At 45.1% G+C, this 19,399-nt stretch overlaps 1 protein-coding gene across 2 annotated transcripts in view; it reads right to left on the reverse strand.

The window, feature by feature from the left end:
• Positions 1-303: 303 nt before the first annotated feature.
• LOC142923223 (tripartite motif-containing protein 14-like) overlaps positions 304-19,399 on the reverse strand; it is a 30,032-nt gene continuing 10,936 nt past the window's right edge. For both annotated transcript variants that reach the window (XM_076064157.1, XM_076064156.1), the window contains 5 exons: positions 12,096-12,191; positions 10,082-10,315; positions 8,986-9,008; positions 7,785-7,921; positions 304-5,719 (listed from right to left, as the gene is read on the reverse strand). In XM_076064157.1, coding sequence (XP_075920272.1) covers positions 5,112-5,719; positions 7,785-7,921; positions 8,986-9,008; positions 10,082-10,315; positions 12,096-12,191 — 1,098 coding nt within the window. In that variant the 3' untranslated portion in view covers positions 304-5,111. The remainder of the gene's footprint in view (positions 5,720-7,784; positions 7,922-8,985; positions 9,009-10,081; positions 10,316-12,095; positions 12,192-19,399) is intronic.

The following is a 19,399-nucleotide window of genomic DNA, read 5'->3' on the forward strand; positions in this document are numbered from 1 at the left end:
GCTAATGCACACCGTTATGATCATTATGCCCTGCCTCGTTGCCGAGGGTAGTATTATCAATCGGGATCATACAATTAATTGTATGCAGTTTTTCAGGTGTGCTGTAAGTATGCGAGATTATGCTTGGCTTCGTTGTCTAGGTTCGTATTATCAATCTGTATAATACAATTATTCTCGCTTAACATTTACTGATTATGTCTTAGTGTTTTTATGTCAGGTCTCCAAATTCAAATCTCACCGCAGGATACAGTTCTTATAATTAAGATTATTATGCATGAACTTAGGAAGGCACCACGCAGACACTTCTGTGTTAAGCAATTTTAATTTCTAAACAAAACCTTAACACTCTAATATGTGAACTCTTATGCTTGGAATTGTCAACACAGTACTCCTGGAGATGTTCTCTTAATTTGATCCATACATTTAACCCTCAATGATCACGTTTGTTAACTGGGTAACAGTACAATCGATTATTCCTCGATTGTACTGTTAGCGAGCATACACGGTGAGAGGAAAAAGTCCTTTAAAAAATTCATGCAACGATATTCATACGAAGGCAATAAAGAAACATGTCCCAAAGGCAAAACATATACGGCAATGAATTCATGGGGAAGATTACATAATTAACGAAATATTTGGAACAATGGTGTGCGGTAGTATGCCTGCTCCAGCAAATACTTATCAATTGGCTAAGGCTTCAATAAATTCGCGGGCAGATTCTGTGCTCAAAAGAAAGATTTCAACACAATATTCTCCCTGTGTGTAGATTCGTAACCTAGGTTTCTAAACGTTTAGTTTTCATCGATGAATTCATTGATAATATTTATGCAAATCAAAAGAAAAATAACTACTAAAATACTTCTAAGTGACCGTTTCCCCGTAACCCAATGGCAGCCGTGTTCTTCGTTATCAGTTGATACTTGACGCACTTATCATGAGTCTTCTTACTATTAGTCCGGGTATGTGTTATGTGTGGTTGGTTTGTCTTCTTGATCAATTATTTGCGTTGTAATGTGTGGGTGTGTGTGTAATATACGGGCAGCTTGGCTCTCCCTCTTCCTCAGGTCTACAGTAGTTCTGTCCACAGCTGGGTAGAAGAGTTGGCACGACACTCGCCATCGGTGCGCGATGATCCTGTCATCAGGTAGCACCGGCAGCTCGTCCGCTGGCAGCTGACACCCTTGCTTGGTGGCGCTGGTGACGCTGCGGCGTGCTCTCTCCTGCTCCGTCTCTCTGGCGGTGTCGATTGCGCGTGCAGCTGGTCGTCAAGCAATCAACGTCGAGAAAGGGCTTTCCGCCCTTTCTCGACGTTGATTGCTTGACGTTTCCCGCCGTCACAGAACTCTTCGGTGACTGATCGCCCTCGGTGGCTGGCTGTTATCTTCTGTGGTTGGTCATCTTCTGTAGTTGATCGCCGTCTTCTGCCACTGGTAGCTGTGATAGCGATGTATGGCTCGTGTCTGTTTTTATGCAAACATTTCTTCCTCTGGCTCGCCTTCTCACAAAGGACCGGAACTTCCTTTGATTTCGCTCTATGCTGTGGGGGGGGGGGGGGGGTAGGATTGTACGTGTGTCCATGTGTGTGTGTTCTCATTTATTAAGCCATCTGTTAAGTCTCACCCTGGCTTTATTCTTGTCCCCCTCCTCAGCTATCCCCCCATCAAAGGGAAACAGATGCTCCAGATTGCTCCCGAGTGCGTCCTTCTTCTCCACCCTCTGCAATAATTAATCTGGAAGGAGGGGGGTTCCCCTGTCTGGTGGAGTTCCCCCCCCCCTTTTCTCTTCCCTCCCGGTGTGACATTCTTTTGCCTCTCACAAAGGGGTGTGTTGAGGCTTTTGAAGTTAAACATTTTATTTGACCTCCTATAGCTTGATACCGTACCACTTTATAGTTATGATTCTGTACGTGACTCAAGGTATGTTTGTGGCAGTGTTTACAGTGCTTCCATCGTGGCATTTGATTTTTTATTTATAAGAGATGCCCTCTGCCTGCGTATGCAATTCTATCATGTGCTGCTGGAAGACAAAGGTGGTTGGGAGACTCTTCGTCTATGGAATACATTTATCTTGGTCACGTGATCGACTCCCCTCGCCCCATCTCTCCTGGATGACCCCCGGCTTAACTCTTCATAATTATTATTGGGTTTATGTTTTCCACGATTCGTGTTTTAAGATTGTATCACCACGTATGTTCCTCGGGTTTTATTAATTTCCGTTCCCCCGTCTGTATCCAGGGATCTGTGCTGTTATACTCGAGTTATATTTTGATGTCCTGAGGTTCATAAGTATAACTAAGTTTCAGTTAAGCTTCTTGACTGCTGGAATTCATATTCCTTGTTTTTTGTAAAGTCACGTAGACGGCAATATGTAATAGAATTTAATGTGAATTACATTAGTATTTTGATTTAAAGCTTTCGTGAATGCAGGGATTCATATTCTTGGTTCTTTCGGTAAAGTCACGTAGAAGGGAAACAATAAAATAATACAAATATAAAACAAAATCTCACGACGTTTCGATTGCAACACAAGCAACCATCATCAAGTGTGAAAACCACAAGAAAAATAATTGAAAAAAGTGGCGTTTTTTTAACATTATTACCACGGAGAGCAATTTGACAGTTTGTTCAGATGGATGAGTCCATCTATGTTCGGAAAAGAGGGGGGAGACGAAAATAATGGATGCGGTCTGAAAGCCACCATAAGCGTGAACAATCAATTAAGATCCGAAGTGGTTTATAAAATCCTTCCAATGATTGCTAAGCCAGAATCCATCTTCTCGGTTGAAATTATCTCTCTGTTTGTATATCTGGATAGCCTCATGAACAAATCTCTCATGGTAGCCAGATGGCTTGCAAAGAACCTCTGTCTTGGAGAAGTCAATGTCATGTGAGCCTACTGAATTATAACAGTGATCTACCACGGCTGCGGTGTTGGTCCTACCGTGTTTTAGGTCTGCTTTGTGTTCACGAATGCAGTCTGAGACATGTCGTTTGGTTTCTCCAATGTAACTACTACCACAGAGGCAACTTAGTTTGTAGACGCCAGGGATTCCGGACATACAGTTTTATTATGTTATTGTTTCCCTTCTACGTGACTTTACCGAAAGAACCAAGAATAACATTAGTATTAATATGTATGAGAAGTAATAACCCACTATGTAGATTTTAGTCTGGTTTTTAATCGGAGTGAGTGTTTTGGCAGTCATTAATGTTTGCTTATTCTTGTTGCTGAGTTTTTGTCATCCCTCGTTTGGGTATGTATGTGTTTGTTCTACTTATTGGGGTGATAAGTTGTTTCCTCAAGGCCTGGCTCCTTCCTTCGCGGTCGGGTGTCACCTTTGTCTATCTCAATGGGGGTCGTGGTCTCTCCCTTTGTGGTTTTATTGCTACCCCATGCTGCTAGGAGACAAGGCGGCCGGGAGGCTTCATCTATGGAATCCTTTTCTCTTGGTCACGTGATCGACCCACCTCGCCCCATCTACCCTGGATGACCCCTGGCTTAACTCTTTATAATCATTATTTGGTTTATGTTTTCCACGATTCGTGATTTAACATCGTCATTTCACGTGTGTTCATAGGGTTTATTAACGTTTGTTCCCCCGTCTGTATCCAGGGATCTGTGCTGTTAAACTCGAGTTATATTTTGATGTCCTAAGGTTAGAGGTATAGCTAAGTTTCAGTTAAGCTTCTTGACTGCTGGAATTGATATCCCTTGGTTTTTGTAAAGTCACGTAGATGGCAAAAGGTAATAGAATTTAAGGTGAATAACATTAGTATTAACATTAGTATTAAAATATGTATGATAAGTAATAATCCACTATGTAGATTGTAGTCTGGTTTTTAATCGGAGTGATTGTGTTGGCAGTCTATGTCGACTCATTTTGTCACTAAGTTCTGAACATTAACCGTTGTATTAAGAGAAACGAAAAGGCAAATTATTGTAGAATTTGCCTGTTCCTTCATGGCGCCTGGTTGTCTGTGCTCTTAAAACGGGGGAATTTGTGGCTACGTATATTTCCCGCGTGTCTCATTAGTAATTCCCCCGCTTTGTTTTGGGTTTTATTATATTTTATGGCTTATATCCGGCTGCCTGGTTCCAGTGTGAGAGGCAGCTGCTGTGAGGGGAGGGGGGGTTTATCTCACCCCCTTTGGCCCCCAAGCGACACCACGAATGATTAAAAAATATAATGGCAAAATCATTCTTAATATCAATTTTGGAAAAAGGCCTATATATACAACACTGTAACTTACAGCTTCTTAGACATCACCGCCACGCTCCCACACCCCCTTCATTCTTTTGTTCAAAAGAAGTGGCAATCCCTGTTGTTTGGCAGTTTCCTATGCTGAGTGGAGAGCTGTCTTCCCCTCAAAATTATTGAAGCCAGAACCGGTTCACCGGATCTCCTGTATTTCAGAGGTCCAGGCAGTACTGGTCCATCTCATGACAGAGGAGAGGGAGCCTCTCATCCACAACGAAACATCCCATTAAGTCCACAAACACACGTAATATAATTGTCCCTGGGAACCGAGATTCCAACCATATAAGCACAACTTCCCACGTAGATATATGAGGCTCTGTATGACGCCATGAGTTTATATTGTTTTCTATGTGAGTATATGGGTATCTATGCGAGTGTATGGGTATCTATATGAATATATCGGTATCTATGTATGTCTATTGATTTCTACATGAACCTGTGGTTATTTATGCGAGAATATGGGTCTATATTTGAGTCTATTAATTTATATGTGATTCTGTGGGTATCTATGTGAGTATATGGGTTCATCTAAATATCTGGTTATCTATATTAGTCTGTAGATTTGTACGTGAATCTGTGGGTATGTATACAAGTTTATAAGTATATATGTGAGTCTATGCGTATCTATTTGAATCTGTGGGTATCAATATGTCGATATTTGAGTCTATTTGTGTTGAACTAAGTCTGTGGATAGTTATGCGAGTCTATAGAAATCTATCTCAACGGTGACGTGAACAGTGCACATCTATGACAGTAATCAACCGGGGGAGCAACAGTGCCAGAACGGCTAACCTACACAGCAATGCTCACAGAGCGCTCTGATGCTGGGTCCACGTCACCTCTTCTGAGAATCCTAGCAGAGGCCTGCGCAGGAGCGTGGACACGTGGCTATTGTGATGCTGTCGTCTAGGACTTTGAACGCAGGGAAGAGTGGACCATCGTATTGCACAACGTAGTAGGTGTGCAAGTGGACCCGTGCCTGTGAAACATCATAGAATGACAGTCGGTCCATGTCACAGTCCAGCAGAATGCCCACCCTGTCGATGTGCCAGCCTCTACGGCCACCATCGCAGCTGAATTCAATGTCGGTTTGCTCTGCATCGTGAAAGGCACTCAGATTTCCATCGTCGTCGTCGTCATCATCGTCTCTGTATTTGATGCACCACGACTCGGCATTTTCACCCAGCTCCGCATCGCTGGTATTGCCGCTCCGCTCCATCGACCCATAGCAGACGCCCACACACCACTCGACGCACTCGCTGACGTCCACCTCCCAGTAGTGCAACCCGGAGGTGTAGCCCTCCTCGCACAGCGCTTGCCTCCAGTAGGAGAACGCCTCACAGCCCTCCGTCACGTCCCGACGCCTCCTGAGGGGCCGAGACAGGCTCAGGGCCTTGCCACAGTCGTCGGCGTCCAGTTGGTAGTGGAGCGTATCTTCATCAAGGGTTGGGCTCCTGAAATCTTCTCGGTCATAGAACGCACACGGAAAGGACAGCGGTTAGTCATCGGCTCCCTTAGCTGGTGGACTGCTTCTGCTGTTGTTGATACAAAGACAAACAACGGTGCTGGAGAATCCCAAACAGCTGCACTGCCACCTTTCAGATCTTGGGTTTAAGTAGAGGTTTCACCTGCCCGTGGTTACACCGGGTACTCGGGGGGTGTACGAAGAGTGCGATCGCCAAAAATCATAACCGTTGGGTTGTCTCTTAACTATATACACAAGGACAGCGTGTACATCATCAAAGCGTGTTTGTTTGCATGTTTTACCACCAACAGGATGTGTGAGTCATGCAGACTTGATGATTCCTTGCAAAAGGTGTGTCTATTTGGTGTTTGAACATCTTAACACCTCCTGTAGTATTATTATTTTTTTACAGAAAGGGTAATAATGCATATAATTTTTTTCATCACACAAACTGATAACTTATCACTCTATCTCCATGGGAGAGTGTCCTTTTAGGTGCATTTCCACCTTGGGCTGCCATTCTGTCTCTTAGTCTGCAACATCACCCATCGGTCCTGCTAGTCGACATAAACTGCCCAAAGCCCAAACCCCCTAAAAGTTTCCCTGCCAAGTCAAGATGATGCCACTAACCTTTGCATTTTTTCTCTGTAATGCGTACGGCACCCTTTCTGTCTCTCAGTGCAATTCTATGCATGCGACCTCTCCACGCTCATTTGCGCCCCATTCGAGTGTCCATTCAAGTTGTCTACCAGCGTCCGCCCCCACCCCCCGCTTGTGATTCGGTGTGTTCCACAGCAGGTCGTTTGCGTGCTGACGAAACACCCCTCTCCCTCCTGTAGCTCGCCTGGACCGCTGCCGCCCGTTCTCTTGCGCCTCTTCACGTCGTCGCAGTCATTCGTTCCCAAACTCTGAATTCATAGGCGGCAGAAGCTTTCCTTTGTTTTTGGATGGCGTGGTCACACAGACGTAGTCACATTAATGTGAGATTCGTGTTTGACGCATTTGGTAACTCCCTTCATTTATATATTTCCATTTACGGAATAGCTGATTGCACCTGCCGTGTTCAGTCAGCACGCGATCTGGGCATCCCACTTCCCCCACATGGCAGTGAGCCTCCGGATAGCAGGAGGGTGGTTAGAGCCTCAACACCTCTTCTCCATTGCCCATTCTCGTCCTCTTCCCTCCTCCTCACCCCTCCACTCCTTCCCTCCCCTGTAGTCCCTTTCGTGATCCCCTGAGTAGAACCACCTGGTAGCCCGCTACTACACCATTCCATTCTGTGTCACCGTGTTGTAAGCCATGTTCATCAAGCGCCTGGAGTGAAGGGCTATATAAATATACGTGTTTAATTAGATTCGATCATCAGATGTACCACTTACTAGCGTTTTCATCGTTATCAAAATAGATAACAGGAACGGTGGGTGAGTGATTCGGTGAGTGGGTGAGTGAGCAATTTAGTGGGTGAGTGAATGAGTGGGTGAGTGAGTGGGTGGGTAGGTGAGCGAGTGGGTGGGTGAGTGGGTGGGTGGGTGGGTGAGTGAGGTGGGTGAGTGAATGGGTAAATTGGCCTTTACCATCCGACTAGTTATGGCCTTTTGCCCTCTGCGGTTCTGTTTATTTCCTGGCTTTCCATACACAGGGGCGCATTGGTGGATCTACAGATTAAATGCAGAACTTTACAATTGTAAATTATTATTCATTATATTATTATTAAGTGTGTTCTCTATTCCACAACTTTGATGCCAAATAAAAAATATCCCCTGTATAGCCGGTAGCAGTCTGCAGGGGCAAGTGTTGTTATCGAGCAGCGCCGAGGGGGTGGTTGGCTATCACCAGACCCAAGCACATTTGTCTCCCCAGTGGCGATGTATACTACACACCACACCAGGTACTCATTTGAGGATGAGTTGAGCTGGGGTGGGGGCTGGGGGCCCAGGACCGGTTCATATAATCATCACTGGTGTTGGTGGCCATGAGCGGGAATTGAACTTGGGTCGCCTGGTTCGCAACGCAGCCACTCGTTAACCACTGTGCCACCGCACGCACGCACCACAAACTTACTTCTGAGCATCGCGTTTTCTGTCTTCCAATTGGAGATTCTGGGGGAGAGACTCTGCAGCAGGCCATGCAAGGATAAAAATAGGTCTCTAGTCACGATGTTGTCATTTGGCGGGTTCTTCATCATCGCGGCCGTTATCCTGAACGTGGAAGAAACAAATAAGGAATAAGAACATCGTGGATCTATGGGAAAACCTTTGTTGGCCAGTATCAAGATGATTACAAAGAATAGGCTTGCAATACCCTTCCCGGTAAGAATAAGAATCATAATACAGGAGTTGTGTTAAGATGTTCAAACACTAAATAGACACACCCTTTATTGCAAGGCTTCATCACGTCTGCGTGAACCACACCACGCTCACTGATAATAATAATGTATGCATTGTCTTCAAAATTGATTGGCCTGCACCAGAGCAACAGCCTCCTGGAGGAATCCGATGAGGTATAAAGCTCTTTTTCACAGATGTCCAGTAGGCACGGGTAACAACGTTAAAACAAACAATACAAAAATACATGATCGCAGTGAAAAGTACAACAAAGGTAAAAAACAAATGACCCAAACACATACAAATAAAACAAAACCAACCCGATTTTAGCAGGCAAAGCCCACCGAGGTAATAACTTTTTTTTTAAAGCTACCTGGACACACATGATAACTCAACAAAGTGGCTTAGAAATGTGACGGTTACAGCAGCAAAAAAAAAATCTAAATAGTCTAGATGCATGTTTCTAAATGTGGAGGGAAAACCCGGAGAAAAAATCCACGCAACCACCAGGACAGAGAGAGACATGCAGACTCCTAATATGCAGCAGCAGGCGTCAGGGTCGGTACTATCATGATGATGATAAATAAAAGTATGGCAATAATACAGCTTCCTTCATGACAAGGCCATAAAGGAGACTGTAGCTCTGGTGTAGGCCAATCAGTTCCAAGGACAATGCGTAGATTATTATGATGGAAGTGTGTTTGCACATTTCACTACAAGCATGATGTGCGGGTGAACACAACTTGATGATGGCCTTGTGATCGTAGGTGTCTCGACATATTAATACAACTCCGGTGTTATCATTGCGGGGAAGGATAAAGTGAGCATATTATTTATTCACCATCGTGGTACCAGTAAAACATGGATCTTGAATGTTCAATTAAACTGGGATTGGGGAGTTGAGTGGCGGTGGAGTGACGTGAAGGTGTCCGACCTACCTTCTCTCCAACTCACCGCTCACCTGCGACAGAGGGACAGGGGTGCACGCGTGAGACATCCATTGGTAAGCTGGTCACCATCTCAGGGTAACCTCATCTCATGTTGATATACGGAGTGTACCAAAATGAATACTACACCAAAAAAAAGTTGAATATCTGTATTGTCTTGATTTAAAGCTTTCGTGACTGCAGGGATTCATATTCTTGGTTCTTTCGGTAAAGTCACGTAGAAGGTTTTCACACCTGATGATGATTGCTTGTGTCGCAGTCAAAATGTCGTGAGAATTTATTGTTTTATATTTTTATTATTTAATTGTTTCCCTACTACATGACTTTACCGAAAGAACCAAGACTATCTGTATTGTTATTCGAGATGCTGTTATTAATTTAATATGAATTCTGCAAGTAATAGACATTTACGTTTTAGTTTATTTAATGTTATGGTATTGATTAGATATGCTCAAATTATTAATAAACTTGTATATGTTGCCCATCGTTCAGAAAAAAAAAACATTTTAAAACACAGCTGTAGGCATGCATGATGACTCAGCATTCACAATACCATGTTTTAGTTCTTCCAGGTCAGTTGGTTTGCGAGCCTAAGACTTTACTTAAAAAATTGAAATACAAATTTAATGGTTTTAAGTCAAAAATAGGGTTTCTCTTTCAACAAAAAAAGCCTACGTGTTAAACTAAAGAAATGGGTTTGTCAATCTAGATGATGTAAAGGTGCATCGTAGCTCTCAGTGGCTCCCTAATATCAGAAGGAAACATTTTCCCAGATGGCCGCAGAAGCAGCGTGTTTGAAAATGCCACGAAATGAAGAGTTGACCGCTTTTGTTCGACGGCTGAGCCAATAACCGCCGCTGCTGCTGCTGCTGCGAGGATGACAGGAGTTCGCGTGATGGTGGTATACAGCTCCTTGACGAGATCACCAAAAGTATTGTGTGGTTCATTCGTGGCAGGCACTTTGTGTGTGTGTGTGTGTCATGAACGCGACCTTTTAACACTGTATTCGTTCAGCCAATGCAGCAGCAGTAGCAGAAGGTGCTATTGACGATTTCCACACTACTGGTGCCCTCTGTTCTCCACGTACCTGGATAGCCCGCACGTGATTCGTTTCCTGCAAAGCCGCCTGCACCTCTTTGGTGAGAGCCACCATCTCAGCGACCATCTTCTCTCGGGGCGCCATCTGGCCATGGATTAGGCCCAATAGTTTACTCTGCTCTGCATGCGCCAACTGCTTGAGTGTGGCCCTTTCTTCCTCGAGGGACTTGATTGCAGCGTTAAAAGCGTCGTCTATGGATTTGTCAAAAGCTGCCGACGTTCCCTGAAATGGGACGAGTATAAAATTTTCCGCGTGAAAAGATTACAGTTTTAGCTACAAGTACCACCGCTGCATGGATGAGCATGACCCACGTGAGTTGCGAGCTGTCATTCGTCCAAAGTTCGCCACGTGGATGAGAGTGTGGGTTGGCGGAGGCGAAGGGGCATTGACAATGCTGTGGCGTGCGAGAAAGAACAATTGACGGAGCTGCTGCTCAATTCGCCAACAGTTAGCTGGTAGGAGCATCAGCAACGCGCCACACCAGCATGACGGCAGCTTGCAAAAACCCAACCAATAGTAGATGTCTATTGCAATTTATATTAATATATTAACCCCCCCTCTTCTCTTCTGATTGGTTCACAATTGACATCACATTTATTTCTCCTATATTTAAGACCGAAACAGGAGGATTTCTCCACAATTCTGGCTGTCACCTGATATGGCTGGTTGTTTATAATTACTGGCGAAACATCAGTATATGAATTGCAAATGTTGTGGGGGGTTTTACTCTCCAACAAATATCAAATTGGCACGTTTTATTGGCATGACAAACCACCATACTAATTGGCTATGTCGGGTGGTGGCCGGTTTGATATCGGTCTTAAGTGGAATCGGTACTAATGTGTTGAATCAAAGGGCAGCACGAAAATGAGCATGTGAGGTATTGATCTAAACAAAGGAATTCGTGGAGGAAGGACAAATTTACGTAAGAATAGGCTTTACTGTTTCTGATAAAAATACGAGGTGTTAAGATGTTCAAACATATTTTTGATAGCTCAACCAAATAGCTTATTATCATCAGGTGGAAATTTAAAGCAGCAGTCAAATAATCTAAATGCCTGACATTGATTCTAAATGTGTATGAAAAAAACAGGGGACCTGGAGACAAATCCACACAACGATGAGGAGAGCGAGAGAGAGAACCAAACTCAAAACATACAGCAGCAGGCATCGTCAGGGTCGGGATCGAACCCACAACCTCCTGCATACGAGGCATGGGAGATAACATCTCCTAGCCACGAGGGCACCCAAAAACCGAAATGGACAGCGACTATCGCTACAAGGCCTAATCAAGACTGCATTAACCACACACCATGCTTGTGGTAAAATATGCAAAAAAAACTGCTTTGATTATAAAGTAGGCATTCTCCTTGGAACTGATTGACCTGCAACCAGAATCAAGATTTTTCAAGATGACCATCAGATGTATCAAGGTGATCATCCTGATATTGGTGCACGACAATCAGTGATACTGGTAAAAAAAGGGGTCCCGGTGTTATACCAAAGTATAACGCCAAAAGGCGAACACAGCACGATGACAATGCAAATATCAAAGTATCAATAGCTCGGGTTGGCCAATATAGCTGCTTTTTTCTGTTTCAAAGCTAGTGGGTATGTTACTATCAAAGCACGTTTGTTTTAACGTTTTACCACAAGTGTGATGTTGTGGTTGGTGCAGACTTGATCATGCCTTGTCGTGATAATTCACGATGTAACACGATTTTTGTTCCTGGGTAGTGTTATTTTCGAATTGCTTATGCCTCAAAAGTATAGAAAATGGCTATTATTCACCACAAACTTTGCTTACTTACTACCCAGGAACAAAAAAACTATTTTTGTTACACAGTGAATTATATAATTGGTGTCTATTTGCTGTTTGAACATCGTAAACACCAACTCTATAATTATTATTATTGCCAGGAAGGGTAATAAAATCGATTATTTGTATCATCAATCATCTTCATTTCATGGGAATTTGTGTTATTGTGTTATTGGGTCTCACCTCTACATTGGCTTCCGTGTTCTTCAGTATATTCAATCTTGCTGCAACTTTCCCATTATGTGTCATAAGTTGTTGGAGTGAACGCGATAGGGATTCCTGTTTTAAGAAGAAGAAAACAAACCAAACAAAAAAAGCCTATAGCAAAACGATTAAAATCATACACGATATTTACCCATTAAATGAAAAGGGTTGTTGTTGTTGTTCAGAAAAAATGTAAGGAACCAGAAAGAGAGGAAAACCAAACACAGAAAATTATGGCTTGAAGAAAGCGTCATCAGCGGATTGGTGCCAGAAAGATGTAGCCACTAACTTGAGCCATATTTGCACTTCAAGACAGAGGAGAAAGTGGAAACAACAAGTGAAGAAAAGTGCAGTGGGCACCTACTCCGGGCTATCTTGCCTCATGGATCGTGATAATGATATACTACACTACTATTCATGACACGACTATACGCTACACTATACACTACGCTATACACTACACCAGTGGTTCTAAACCTGGGGTGCACGCACCCCCTGGGGGTGCGAGATGCCCTTTCTGGGGGTGTGAGACATGCCAGATGTTTTTAGAAGCTAAATCGTTGAACACAAATGAAGCACAGGTACGCAAGTCCCACTACTTTATTTCTTCAAACCTATGTATTTATTAACATTATTACAATAAAAAAAATGTTGTATCTGTCTTTGTGTCTATAGCCGTGTTCCCGCTGCCTTGTGGATAAGTCTGGGAAGACAAAAGCTAGGGGAGCACACCCTGAGATTAAAGCAACGTGCTGGTGGCGCGCGAAAGGCGGTCCTCCGATAGACTGGAGCTCCGGCAGCCTCCTGCAACTGTGGAAGAGGGCCAGTCATCCTGAGTTCTCCCTTTGCACTGGATTCCACCCTATTGCAGTGAAGAAGTGCTGTTGGGACTTACGCACCCTCAACCGCACTCTAAATATACTCTTTGCGCAGGTATCCACTTCTGCCTCTGTGAATCGAGCATTTGGAAAACTGGACAAAAGTCTGGCGGCGTTGAGTGGTGTGGCGACGGGAGTAGGTACGAACATATCCGAAGCTCCTAGTCAGACCCCTGCACGCCAGCGGCACAGGGCATTTGGTCACTAGCAGCTGGGGCTGAGTTGCAGCTGCTCTCAGCAGACCTCTGTGTGACTGAGTAGTCCTATATAGGATCCGCACTGATCACCCATGGGGAGGGGCCTTGAAAAGGTGGCCTAAACATTGCAAACTCAAACTTATGTGGATACGTAACCGCACCTATAGGGTTGTTCCAGTCTGCAGTCGAAAACACAATAAGAATATAAATCTTGAATTAAAGTTTCCGTGACTGCTGGAATTCATATTCTTGGGTCTTTCGGTAAAGTCACGTAGATAGGTTATTTTCTTTGAACCTATCTAAGTGACTTTACTGAAAGACCCAATAATATAATAAGAAAATAATCTCCGTTAAACTGGCAACGTGGAATGTAAGAACCCTATTGGATGCTGACCGGGACACTGAGAGACCCCATCGAAGAACTGCCGTAGTTGCAGCGGAACTTAAGCGATAAAACATTGATATTGCTGCACTTAGCCAAACAAGACTCCTGGATGAAGACTCCCTGAAGGAGGGCGGCCAGGGTTATACCTTCTTCTGGAACGGATACCTCCAAAGAGTACAACATCGACATAGTGTGGGATTTGCAATAAAAAACAGTCTCCTACCCAATCTCACAGAGAGTCTGATTGGCATGAGTAAGAAACTCATTACGGTATGCTTCTCGCTACCAAAGAAGCGCTATGCCACACTTATAAGTGGCTATGCACCGACTTTACCATCAGAGAGCGAGGTTAAGGATCGCTTCTACCAAGCACCAGATGAGGCCCACCGTCGCATCCTCAGCAAAGATATATTTTTGCTGGGTGACTTCAATGCTAGAGTGGGAAAAAACAACCAGGTGTGGAGTGGAGTTATTGGTAGGCATGGCATTGCGCAAGCTTATGCAAAATGGCATGAGGTTATTGACCCTTTGCGCTGAACATAGCTTGACCATCACGGACACCATATTTCAACTAAAAGACAAATATAAGACATCCTGGAAGCACCCACGTTCCAAACATTGGCACTTAATGGATTACATCATTGTGAGACGTTCTGATATAAAATGTCTTATTCACCCGTGCAATGAGAGGTGCTAAGTGCTGGACACATCACAGACTTATCACGATCAAACTACAGGTGAGAGTGCGCCCTCCTGTCTCTAAAAGTCAGGAAAGAAGCAACTTGACTGTGCCCGGCTCTGAAATGCTGTGGTCCGAAACGACCTTTGATGATCTCTGGCTGAGAAATTGGAAGACGTTGAGCCTCTCCTAAGCGCAGATGATTCCATTGATGGAAAGTGGTCCTCTATCAGCTCAAGGCTCTATGAGGCAGCAGCCAACTCCCTCAGCCACAAGCGCATAAGACACAAGGATTGGTTCGATTAAAACTCTGCATCAATAACTTTCTTACTCAAAGATATGCACAAAGGTCACAGTGCTATAATCAACAACCCCACATCAGACACATTTCAGCAGCGATGGCGAGCATTAATAAAGGAGGTGCAGTCTACAATGTGTGCCCTGCAGAACGAGTGCTGGGTATCGAAGGTGAACGAAATACAATCCTACACCGACAAAAATGATATGCACAACTTTTATGGTGCAGTGAAAACCATCTATGGCCCATGAAACTGCTCTGTCTCTACCCTGAAATCGGTTTATGGCCTGACCCTCATAAAGGACCAGAAAAAGATCACACAGAGATGGGCCGAACATTTCGAAGCCCTTCTCAACCAACCCTCCCCTGCAGACCACTCTGTTCTGGATGAACTACCTGACTGCCCCACTATTCAAGACCTGGATCTCCCACCGACCTTCACAGAGGTACAGTCAGCAGTAAAGTTTTTTGAAAACAACAAGACCCCAGGTCCTGACAGAATCACTGCGGAGATCTTCAAACAAGGAGATTACCTTTGCATCCGAGCACTACACCTCTTCATCACTCAAGTTTGGGAGCATGAAATCATCCCCCAGCAATGGCGGGACGCAAACATCATCACCATCTACAAAGGCAAGGGTGATACGTCCATGTGTGGCAACAGCCGTGGCATTTCACGACTGGCTGTTGCTGGCAAGGTCCTTGCCAAAGTAACGCTCCACAGACTGTTGCAGAGCGTGACAGAGGAGCTGTTACCTGAGTCACAGTGTGATTTCAGGCTAAACAGGAGCACTGTAGACAGTGCTCCTGTTAACACAGCATGGCAGCTCGAGGAGAAGTGTTGAGAGCAGCATCAGGACCTCTTCATGGCTTTTGTCGATCTGACGAAGGCCTTCGACACAGTTAACAGGGAGTTTCTGGGGGACGTTTTGCTGAAGTTTGGCTGTCCAAGAAAATGCGTCAATATCCTGCGTCAATTTCATGAGGGGATGATGGCAGGGGTGACCATAGGAGGCCAGGAGTCCGAGCCCTTCAGGGTGTGCACCAGCATATGCCAGGGATGAGTCCTTGCTCCGGTACTCTTCAACATTTTCCTCCTATGTGTCAACACGCTACTGCACAAGGAGATTGAGAAGAATAGTGGTGTTACAGTGGACTTCAGGCTGGATGGCAAACTTTTTAACATCAGGAGGCTCTGAGCTGTCCAAAAAATAACATCCGAGCCTGTCATCGAGGTGCAGTATGCTGATGACTGCACGCTCGTGGCCAACACACCAGATATCCTGCAAGTCACGCTTACAGCTGCTGCAAGTGCATATCATAGATTGGGTCTCTTGGTGAACATCATGAAGACTGAAGTAGTATGCCAGTGGGCATCTACTAATCCACCTTATCCACCCACCATCACCGTCTTTGAGAAACCACTCATAATAGTGGTATCCTTTATGTACCTGTACAGCTTTCTGTCTGGCGTCTACAGCATTGAAAGGGAAATACAAAACCGAGTAAAGCAGGTGTCATCCTCTTTTGGCAGGCTCAGAAAAATGGTATTCCAGAACAAGGACCTCAGCCTACACACTAAAATATCTGCTTACCCGGAAATGGTCATCACAGCACTCCTTTACAGCTGTGAGACCAGGGCATTGTACAGTCGCCACATCTTTATGGTTGAGGCCTTCCATATTCGGTGTCTTCAATGCATCATGGGGATAACCTGGTGTGACCGAGTGCCCCAAACTGAGATACTCTGCAAAATCAACTGCATCACTATGGAGGCTACCATCATCCAGCACACACTCCGCTGGCTCGGTCACGTCATCAGGATGCCAACGGAGCATCTTGTATGTAAGGTCTTGTATGGCCAGCTGCACCTAGGCCACCGCTCTACAGGGGGCCAGAAAAGGCGCTACAAGGACCAACTGAAGACGGCCATGAAAAAGTGCAGCCTGAACCCTAGCCAGCTGGAGGACATGACTGCAGAATGCTCCATCTGGAGCCAGCTGTGCCAGCAAAGAGTGTCGAAGCTCGAAGAGGACCGAAGTGAGCTACGGAAAAGGAAGCGTCTCAAGAGACGTGAAGCCAGAACCATACCTACACCTCCAATCAGCGACTTTGCCTGCTCTGTCTGTAGCAGACGCTGTGGGTTGAGGATTGAACTTCACAGTCACACAAAATCCCACAAATAGAGGCAGAGGTGGAAGGTCATCATCGGATACAATGGACAACCCCGAAGAAGAGAGAAGAGATATTTTCACGATTTAAAACCAAAGGGGTGCAAGGCTGCAGTAAAGGTTAAGAACCACTGCACTACATTATACCTACATTACACTACCATACACTATGTTAAAATACACTACACTATATGCTACACTACTATATACTACACTATACACTACTATACACTCTGCTATGCACTACACGATATACTACACGACCAAGATGTGCCAATAACGTGAGCCATATTGGCACTACAAGACAGAGAAACGAAAGTGAAAACAGCAATGAGTGACGTAAAGTGCAGTGGACACCTACTACGGGCTATCTGTCCCATGGATCGTGATGATAATTTACCCATGGGAAGCCCTCCGCTGATTTCCCAACGCTTTCTCCCGAAGGTCTTGCGTTATGAGCGATCGACAAATCCCTCATTGAATGGTTCATTGAGGAGCGGGAGGAGACCAGGATTCATACAGCCTACTCACGAATGGCAAGGAAGTCTTATCTCCCTCGCCTGGTATACAGGAGGTAGGGGGTTTGATCCCAACCATGACGTCTGCTGTATATGTGGAGTTTGCGTGTCTCTCCCTCTTTCTCTTCCCACAGTCGTGTGGATTTGAATCTGGGTCCTACAGTTTTCCATCCACATTTAGAATAAACATCACTTGTTTAGAGTGTGTCACTGCTAGTATAAATATCCAAATGATATGCAATTTGCTTCAGCTATGATTTGTGATGGCCAGGTAGATTCTGAAAAATAGCTGTATAAGCTAAGTGGGCCTTTCCTGGTAAAATAAAAAAAAGCTTGTAGTTTTTGTTAGATTATCGTTTACTAAATGCACACAGTCCTGAAACATCGCGAGGAGTGTTCAAAGCAACACTGTCGATTTTGGCAAGGTTATTTATTTTCAACGTGGATTTTTTTGTTTTAGTTTTGCGTGTACTAGTGGGCATTCACAAGTCGAGTTTAAAACAAAGTTCGAGTGCAAAACTCCAACGTTTTATTGCTTCGCGACCACATTCATCCCACGAAGTCGCATCAATTGAGGAGGCCAGTCACAACCATGCTTGGCCCAAACCCAGATTCCAATCTGACCTCTGAGCCACACCACGGCCATCACTACTACCACCACCATCATCATCACCACCACCACCAACAACAACAACCACCATTTCCCACTAAGTGGCAGTGACATCACCACGGCACTCGTGCCAGGCTATGTGCATGTTAAGGCTATGTGAAGTGTCAAACACCCACCAGCAGTAGGTCACGTGGCAGACCCAGGTGCTATGGGTCGACTGACTCAGATGACTGGCCGATGCACCACCTGTGCCCCCTACTATGCCAAGTTGCTATGTTTTAGCCACCCGACATTCTGCTCATTGTTGTGAGCGTCACTCCTCTGCCCTCCGTTGTTGCTGGAGGGTGACTGCCTCCAACTGCCCAGTAGCGTCCTTAACGAACCTCCACCACAGAGGCCGATCTTGACACCGCTTGTACCAGTCATTGGCATGTCCAATCAGCTCTACATCCTCTTGTACCACATCACTCCATCTCTTCTCTATCCCGTGCGGTGCCCGTTTAGCTGGCCTAACCAAAAGCCACCGGTGAGCTGCCGGAGGAGCTCACCATTGGGACATTGTCCAAAATTTTCAAGGATTTGTGAGCTCCTTACACAATCCAACCTGGTTAAACCCAGGATAGATCGTAGGCAGGCCAGCTTAAATGTTTCCAACTGGCAAAGATGTTTCATTAGGGGGGTCCACGTTTTGCAAGCATAGAGAAGGAAGGGCATGACAGTGGCAGAGAAGACGCAAAGCTTTGTGTGGAGCAACAGACCAGGTAGCTTCCACAGTGTTACGCAGCCGATGAAAAGTTAATGCCGCTTGACTGATCTGGAGTAAGACCTCTGCTGTCAAACCAGAACCGGACAAGAGCACACTGTTCAGGTATGGGAAACACTCCACTATCTCCACAATTGCCCCATCACCAATTGAGAGTTGTGGGGGTGGAGTATCTGATGGTACAAAATGCCCAGGCAGGTGCTTAGTTTGGGTGGGACTGATGATAAGGCCCCACCTCTTAGTTGCACGCTCCAGGTTCAGCAGCAGTGCCTCCAACTCCTCCTCTGAGTGAGCAGCAATCACCAGATCATCGGCATACGTAACATGGTTGACCAATAGGGAGCCATCCCTTGACCGAACCCAGGCATTGATCAGCCTCCCATTATATCTGTACCAAATGGAAATTCCTCCAGTACAGCTACTGAAGGCTTCACGAACTACATAGTCGAAATAGATGTTAAGTAATGTGGGAGCCAGAGGACATCCCTGTCGCACCCCAAGGTGAAAAGGGAATGGCTCCGACTCCCGACCACGTAGTTTAACCCGGGGCTCGCTCACCATCATTAAGGTCCTTAATGATTGTGAGCAGAGACTAAGGGATTCCGAAAGCACGAAGAACAGCCCAGAGCCCTAGCCTTTTAATGATATCATAGGCCTTGAAACCACATTGGGGCTCCGCAAGCCTCTCCTCAGTATGACTTGCAAGGCGATGTTGAATAATCCTTGCCAGAACCTTTCCCAGCACAGAGGAGTGAGATGCCCCTGTAGTTGTTACAGTCTGTGT

This window comes from Petromyzon marinus, unplaced genomic scaffold, assembly GCF_048934315.1.
Source record: "Petromyzon marinus isolate PM22_M1 ecotype Great Lakes invasive population unplaced genomic scaffold, UKy_Petmar_22M1.pri1.0 PM_Scaffold_34, whole genome shotgun sequence".
NCBI lineage: Eukaryota > Metazoa > Chordata > Hyperoartia > Petromyzontiformes > Petromyzontidae > Petromyzon > Petromyzon marinus.